At 40.6% G+C, this 8,462-nt stretch overlaps 1 protein-coding gene across 1 annotated transcript in view; it reads left to right on the plus strand.

Moving 5' to 3' along the window:
• The window catches only part of LOC103263202 (myotubularin-related protein 7-like), a 68,793-nt gene that overhangs the window by 46,149 nt on the left and 14,182 nt on the right, over positions 1-8,462 (plus strand). Inside the window, exon 5 of the mRNA XM_008060890.1 lies at positions 4,698-4,826. Coding sequence (XP_008059081.1) covers positions 4,698-4,826 — 129 coding nt within the window. The remainder of the gene's footprint in view (positions 1-4,697; positions 4,827-8,462) is intronic.

Consider the following 8,462-nt stretch of genomic DNA (forward strand, 5'->3'; position numbering starts at 1 on the left):
TTCAATGAAAAGAAAATTCAGGAGAAAAACATCTTCCATTCTTCTGAACTTCTCATGGTCTCTGAATTTTGTGTAATTTTTTTCCAAACCAGACAAAATCTTGAGTGACATACTGAGTTTTAATTTAGTGGCATAGACTGCACTGTGCTGTGCATTCTTGTCAGAATTTTGACTATAGCTCTGTGAACTTGTTGCAAAAAATGACAGTAGTCAATGCTAAGATTATCTTTTTATTGTGATAAAAAATATAACAAAATGTACCATATAAACCATTTTAAATGTGTGGTTTACTAATGTTAAGTATTCAGGAGGTGCCAAAAAATGTATACACCTTTTAAGTATGACAGTCACTCAAAAGATGATGTTAATCAAATGAATGTTAGCGTTACCATGTGACAGGCAGGACAGTCAAAGAAAGTGGTGGAAGCACTTGCCTGAATGTTATACCACACATTGCTACTGTAATTTAATTCAACTTTGAAAAGTGATACATAGATAACGTCTCTTAACATATACATACATTATTTTGGCACCCCGTATTTACATTGTTGTACAACAGATCTCTAGAACTCTTTTCATCTTCAGAACTGAAACTCTGTGCCCATTAAACAACTCCCCGTTCCTGCCTCCCTCTAGATCCTGGCAACCACCATCCCATTTCTATAAACTTGACTACTTTAGATACCTCATATAAGTGGAATCATACAATATTGTCTCTTTATGACTGGCTTATGCCACCAAACATCATGTCCTCAAGGTTTATCTGTGTTGTAGCATTTGACAGAATTTCCTTCCTTTTTAAGACTGTTAAATTGTTCATTGTATGGCTATACCACATTTTTTTAATCCATTTATCAGTTAATTAACATTTGGGCTGCTTCCACCTTTTGACTTTTGTGAATAATACTGCTGTGAACATGAAGGTTGTACAACTCTTTCTTTGAGACTGCTTTCAAGTCTTTTGAGTATATATTAGTGCTCCATAGGGAGATTGCTGGATCATATGGTAATTCTATTTTAAAGGTGGTGAGGAAGAATTTTTTCATGCTGCATGCTGTTTTCCATAAAGGCTACACTATTTTATAGTCTCACCAACAGTACACAATGGTTCCATTTTCTCCATATCCTTGTCAACACTTTTTAAAAAAAGTAGTGGCTGTTATTATAATTGTGAGGTGATATCTCATAGTGGTTTTGATTTGATTTTCATTTCCCTGATGATTAGCGATCTTGAGAATCCTTTCCTGTGCATGCTGACCAATTGTATATTTTATTTGGAGGAGTGACTATTTAAGTTCTTTGCCCATTTTTAATTGGGTTATTTGGTTTTTTGTTGTTGTTGATTTGTAAGAGTTTTAAAAAATATATTCTGGTTAATAACCTCGTGTGAGATATATCATTTGCAGATAGATTCTCCCATTCTATAGGTTGCCTTTTCACTCTTTTGGTTGTGTCCTTTGTTGCGTAAACAGTTTTAAAGTTTGGTGTAGTCTTATTTGTCTATTTTTAAAAATTTTGTTGCCTATGGTTTTGGTATCATATCCAGAAATAGGTGCCAAGCCCAACATCTTAAAGCTTTCCTTTATGTTCTTTCCTAGGAGTTTTATAGTTTTGGGTTCTATGTTTAGGTTTTTAATCCATTTGGGGTTGATTTCTGCATATGGTACAAGAGAAGAATTCACCTTCATTATTCTGCATGTGGATATCCAGTTTTTCCAGCATCATTTGTTAAAGAGAGTATCCTTTCCCCATTGAGTAGTTTTGGCACCTATATTGAGGATCACTTGATCATATACATGAGGGCTTATTTCTGGATTCTCTATTCTGTTGATCTATTTGTCTCTCTTTATGCCAGTGCCACACTGTTTGAAGACTGTAAAATATATGTGACTTTGTAACACTATGAAATTATGAAGTGCACATTCTCCAACTTTGTTCTTTTTTTCAGAATCATTTTGGCTATTTGGGGTTCCTTGAGAATGCAGAAGAATTTTAGAATGAATTTTTCTATTTCTGCAAAAAAAAAATGCATTGGGGTTTTGATAAGGATTGCGCTGAGTCTATAAGTTGCTTTGGGTAGAATGGACATCTTAATATTAAGTCTTCCAATTCATGAACACAGGTGTCTTACCACTTGCAACTTATTTGTGTCTTATTTAATTTTTTTCAGCAGTATTTTGTAGTTTTCAGTATAGGATTGTTATTTTAACTCCCACTTGAGAGTGCTGGCTTGATGAAAGCATGACAAATTTACGTGCTTCTAGCTTGGTAAGAGGTTGTATCTTGAAACTTGACTTCCACTGTGAGTCTGATTTTCCCAAAGATGTTTTAGCTTCTTAGAGCTCCCTGTGAAAGTATACATCAGAATGCCCTACATTTAATCTCTGACCCATGGAGTTTTTTCCCCTAGACCCAGTGCTCTGCGGAAAGCAGGATTTCTTGTAACTGGTATTATATTTCTGGAGAGGAGGCTGTGGCCGCTGATGCAAACCTGACTGCTCTTGACTAGACTCAGGTTGTTGAGTATTTGGTCCTCGTACATGCCAAGCAGTGAAGGCCTTACATGTCTCTGCACTGGAAGATGAGAGCTCTAGTACTCTTAGAAGGCAGGAGACTGTCTTTCCTGATCCCTGTATGCATAAAGAGGGTTGTGTGTGGATAGACAAATAAGTTCCCAGAGCTGGGGCCAAGAGTATCAAGGGGAATGGGCTCTGGGTGTTTCTCTTTGGTCCCATTTCAGCCATAGTATGCATAGTACCATGACCTGAGCCAACATGGACATTTTGGCCTTGGAAGACCATAAGAAGGCCTGTCAGGAGCGCTAGCATTTCTAGGTCACCTCTTGCTATTCAAAGAGGCTGTGTTAAATAAGCATGTTGAGAAATTTTGCCTGTTACTTACTTTTATTTAATCATCAAACTTTGCAATTCCTTAGAGATGTTGTAAGGAAGAACATAGGTAATCCCCAACTTACTGAAAACTTATTTATTTACTCTTTGAAACTGTTGTTTTAGGAAAATGTCAGTCTGGTGCAGTGACTGCATGTCTCTTGAACCTCAGACAAGCAGGTGTGGTCTGTGTCTTAATGTTTCAGCTGGCTGACTTTAGGGCATTTCTTACACTGGATTGGCACAGGGGAGGAAGTGTCGTGTCTTGAGGCAGTCATTCCAGTGAAAGCTCTCTGGGTCCAAGTTGGCTGGGCCTTTCTTGGTATGGGACTTTCCTCCAGTGTCAGTGCCAGAGCCACTTCTTTTCTAGAATGTCTCTGGTAGACTCCTGAAACTTTGGACCTGGGAACATCCCTTTTGTGGCCCTTTTACCTCCTGCTCCAAGTTCCCCAGTCTTGGGTAACAAAGACAGCGGAGGCAGGCAAGGAAAGGCATCATCCCAGAATAACTTACAAGAGACTTGGATCTCAGTTGTGATGCGTTTTCAGTCCCTCTGATCCCATCTTCCAGAGTGATAAGGGTGCATGGAGATGGATACATGACCTGCAGATAAAGCATTTCCGCTTTTGTTACTCTACTTGAGGACTCTCTTGATATGCCTAGAAAGATGCTTGACTTCCAGGAGACAAAGCCCAGAAAACTGCCATGTTCATATCGCAAAAAGATTGATTGACTAGGATCTTCATAGTGCAAAAAGATTGTCTAATGTGAAAGCAAAATATGTGTTGGGCAACAACAGCATCAACTACAATAACTGTTGCCACTACTAACATTTCTTTTGGGTCTAATGGTTTATAAAGTGCTTTGTCATGGGTGTTATTGGATTTGATTCATCTATCAGTCCCATGCAATATTATTGCTGTGGTATCAGTTTTAGAGATTAGAAAAACCAAAGTGCACAGTGTAGTTTGACTTCCCCAAGGTCATTAAGTTGCTAAATCAGAGCCTGGTTCTGAATGCTGATTTCGGACTCTAAATTACAAGATCTTTCCAAGGCACATGAGTTTCCACTGTGGTATTCACTGCCAGGGATGCACAGAAAGAGTATATCATTTTTTTTACCACTTATAAAATCAACACTAGACTCAAAAATCAAGCTGTGATAAGGTGTGGCAATGTGTGGCGTATTAGAAAATTAGATCTAGAAATCTGTATGGGCTGGAAGGTCATAGAAGAGGTTTCCTGAAAGAGGTGGAACTTGGATTGACCCTTAAAGAATGGTTTAAATATAGGGAGATAGAAGACAGGAGTATCCAGAGAGAGCTCAGAGGCGGAAATGCACACAATGTGTGCTGAGGACACAGAGGTATCCTGATGACTTAACTACTGTTCTTACATTTTAGGAAAATTGTCTCCCAGGGTCAGGCTGTCTTTCATTCAAATATAGGCAGCTCAGATTTTCTCAGCTGCCAGGATACAAAATTGCAATTTGTCTCTTTTTGATGAAAGAAAGACTCAAATGTCACTATTTTGCCTCACACAAAGAGCCCTTGGAGAGAAGGGACAGTGTACAAGGACACGATGCTAATGGGTATCTTGCTTTCCTTCAGAATGATTACATAGCACCAGTGAGGGTGACTCTTTATTCCTCTGGAGTGACTTTTGGTTTCCTTGAAGTAGCCTTCACTGTGACGTGGTTAAACGGACTTAAACATGCAAGCTATGAGTATGATGAAAGGGAATTTCTGGTGGAAGTTCACAAAGTGTTGCTAGATTGCCTAAAAATCCCTTTGTGTTTTCTGGTGACAGGTCTGTGACTCCTATCCTACTGAACTGTATGCTCCCAAGTCTGCCACGGCACACATCATAGTGGGGAGTTCCAAATTCCGGAGTAGACGGCGATTTCCTGCCCTTTCTTACTACTATAAAGATAACCATGTAAGTCTCAAGGCATGCTTTTGTTTTACACTTTACTTTTTTTTGTTTTATCAGAAGCAGGAATTTTCTAGCTGCCTTCTGCTCTCTCTCTCTCTCTCTCTCTCTCTCTCTCTCTCTCTCTCTCTCTCTCTCTCTGTCTCTCTCTTTCTGTATGTGTGCGTGTATGTTTGAATTCTTCTAAAGGCATGTTAATATTCCCGTGTATGGTAAAACACAATACAACTATGCTTAAATCCTTATCTTGTGTAGGTGTTGGCCTTCCATGTTTATTTGACAATAAAGTAATGATTCAGAAAAAAAATTCAATAGATTCAGAAAATATTTTAGTTTAATCATCCAAGTGAATTCTGTCCTCTTGTAAGTGGTCACCTTGGGAGGCTCTGTGCCTATTCACAGTGCTGACCTTTCTTCGGCATGCCTATTTTAGAAAGCCCCTGAGGCCCCTGGCACTTTCTTTTTCTTTTTATATGCATTTTAATGGCATGTTCTTTGGGTATCCTCTGTATAAGAAATCTTATGGGGAGAGTGGATTTTATTTTTAAAATATTGCTCATAAAAGCTACAATTGGATCTGTCTGTAACTAACAGAAACCTAAGTAACAGTGGCTTCAACAGGATAGACCTTTATTTTCTCTCACACAAAACTCCAAAGGCAGTCAAGGCCTGATATCCTTGCTCTATCCCACTCAGCCCTCAGGGACCGCAGCTCCTTCCACCTTTCTGCTTTGCCACCCCTTGGGTTTGGCCCTCATCTGCCTGGTGCAAGAGCTGACTTTAGTACCAGTCACCACCTCCACACTCCAGGCAACAGTGACAAGAGAGCTAATGGTGTGCGCCCACTGAGGAAGCCTTCCCCAAACCGCCACGTGACACTTATGCTCACGTTCTATTTGTCAGAACTGCACAGGGCAGGTGAGAAAATAGTCTTGACACAACCATGTAAACAATTGAAACGTGGAGTTCCATTTCTGCAGAGGACAGGCAAACAAACTTGGAAGATCAAGAATGGTCTTTGGGCCGGGCTCGGTGGCTCAGCCTATAATCCTGTGCTTTGGGAGGCCGAGGTGAGTGAATTGCCTGAGCCCGCGGGTTTGAGACCCGTCTGGACAACTTGGCGAGACCTCATCTCTACAATAAATCAAAAAATTAGCTGGGCGTGGTAGCACACGCCTGTAGTTCCAGCTACTTGGAAGGCTAAGGCGGATGGATCTCCAGAGCCCAGCAGGTCGAGGCTGCGGTGGCCGGGAGCGGCCACTGCACTCCAGTCTATGCGACAGAGTGAGACTCTGACTCAAAAAAAAAAAAGAATGGTCTTTGCCATCCACTTTAAAAGTGATTTGGCTCCAGCCAGGTGATAGAGAAAGTTTATTTTTTAAACTAGATAATAATTTAGTTGTGGGTTCAAACGCAGATGACGTTATAAATAATTGAGAGAGGTGTGTGTGTGTGTGTGTTTGTGAGTCTCTGTGTGTGTGTGCACATGCACCTGTTGCCAGAGGATAGAGCAGGGGATCTGAATCAGATTCTAAAGGAGCCTTCCAAAATTAATTTGAGCAATGCCAGCCTCACCAGAGTGAGCACATAACCTTCTCTGTTGCCCACTTTGAAGGCAAATTTTCTCTAGTGGTGTAAGTTCTATTAATTGGAAGGATATACTCTTTGCTCTTAGTCTTTTCTTAGCCCTGAATTGGGAGTCTAAAGAAAGAATTTTATTAATATCCTGTATTATTTAACTCCAAATATATTTCAGCCTATACAGAACTAGAGCAGTGGTTAGAGGCAAAGGAAGTTATGAATCTCCTTTAAAAAGAAAAAACTTAAATGAATAGGGATAGAGAATTTTATGATGTTGTACTTAAAATTAGGTTGCTAGTAACATTCTCATTTTTTTGTTGCATCCATTGATAAGGAAGTAAGAGGAGAAAAATTCAAGAAAGGGGGAGAGGATCTTTTTTTATTGTTTCGGAGGTGGGGCGGGCAGGGTATTTAAGAAGTGAGCACAGTACCTGGCCTATCTCTTTTGGATATTCTTGAGGGAAGAGAACCTCTGTGGGTGTCAATGTGAGTATTGTAAGTGAGTGAGTGTTGTACGTGAGTGAGCAAGTGTGTAATGTCTCAGAAAGGACCTCAGAGACCTGCTTTTTCCCCTGGTCACCTCAGACTCTCGTGGCTCCACTCCTGCTCCCATGTGCTGTTCTTTACTTGACCTCTAGGCCTGAAAATTAGCTCACACAGCGATTCATTTTAGTTAAAAGAATTTACCTCCTGCATTTAAGATTTTAAAGCAGAAAAGCACTTCAAGTTTTAGCTCTTCTTACAAGGTATGAAACAGAGGCATGCTTCTAAGCATTGCTACGTGATCTGTTTACCCCAGGAGATCCTTACTGTGCATGCTCCACTCTCCCAGCCCCATAGACTGAAATCTATCCTACATGTAGATCAAATTTGTGTTTTGTAACAGTGTTTAGATTTTAATACCAAGATTGATGTGTAACTGCTTCTGAATTTCCCTGGTTACATGGAAGACACTGAAATACCAAAGTAGTTTTCTGTGCTGTCATTACTCTCACACCTACATATATAAAATGGGTGGTCTTCCAGAAAAAGTAAACAGGTACAAATTCCATAAATGTTACAGGTCTTTCTTCCTTTTGGTGATTTTAGACATTTTAGGCTTAAGAGTATGTATTCCGGACAGGCTTGGTGTCTCAGCTTGTCATCCCAGCACTTTGGGAGGCCCAGGCGAATGGATTACCTGAGGCTGCGGGTTCGAGACCAGCCCTGGCAACTTGGTGAGACCTCGTCCCTACAACAAAGAAGAAATTAGCCAGACTTGGGAGCATGTGCCTGTAGTTCCGCCTACTTGGAAGGCTGAGGCGGAAGGATCTCTAGAGCCCAGCAGGTCTACGCTGGGGTGGCCATGAGTGTACCACTGCACTCCAGCCTGGGTGACAGAGTGAGACTCCAAATCAAAAAAAAAAAAAAGAGTATGTATTCCTACACAATAGAACTTTTGCTTATGAATAAAAATATTGTATTTTATAGTTAAAATATTGTTCCCCACATATCATTATCAAAGGGACACTTTGATTTTGATGATAAGATGACTTGGCTAATTTTGGGCAGTGGGAATTGGTGACTGGAGTAACAGAAGCTTGAAATGCTCATCATTTTATGACCCTGAAGTCCTATTGAGGGTCCTTTGATATAAATAGCCCTGCTGATGGCATGTAATTCCTGTTAGGTCAGCCGTTACCACACGTGGTGTTATCGTCACATCCTGTGCATCCACTGGTGAGAGGAATTCTTGCCCTAGGTTATGGACATGGCTAAACACATACTTGACAGTGGACAGGTGAGATCAACAGCTATTTACTAGTCACATGTGCTCACTGCCCAGGGAAGGAAGACATCACATACCATGAAAGGTCACATGAGGTTGCACTGGGGAACAGAGTGACAATCATAGTCTGAAAGAGGCAGGCTTTGTAGTATTATGAGCACGAGGTTGGCCCGGGCATGGTAGCTCAAGCCTGTAATCCCAGCACTTTGGGAGACTGAGGTGAGGGGATTGTGTGAGCCTATGTTTTTGGGAACAGCCGGGGCAACTTGGCAAGACCTCATCTCGACAAAAAA

The sequence above is a fragment of the Carlito syrichta genome, unplaced genomic scaffold (assembly GCF_000164805.1).
Source record: "Carlito syrichta isolate Samal-C Ts95f unplaced genomic scaffold, Tarsius_syrichta-2.0.1 Scaffold304757, whole genome shotgun sequence".
Classification (NCBI taxonomy): Eukaryota; Metazoa; Chordata; class Mammalia; order Primates; family Tarsiidae; genus Carlito; species Carlito syrichta.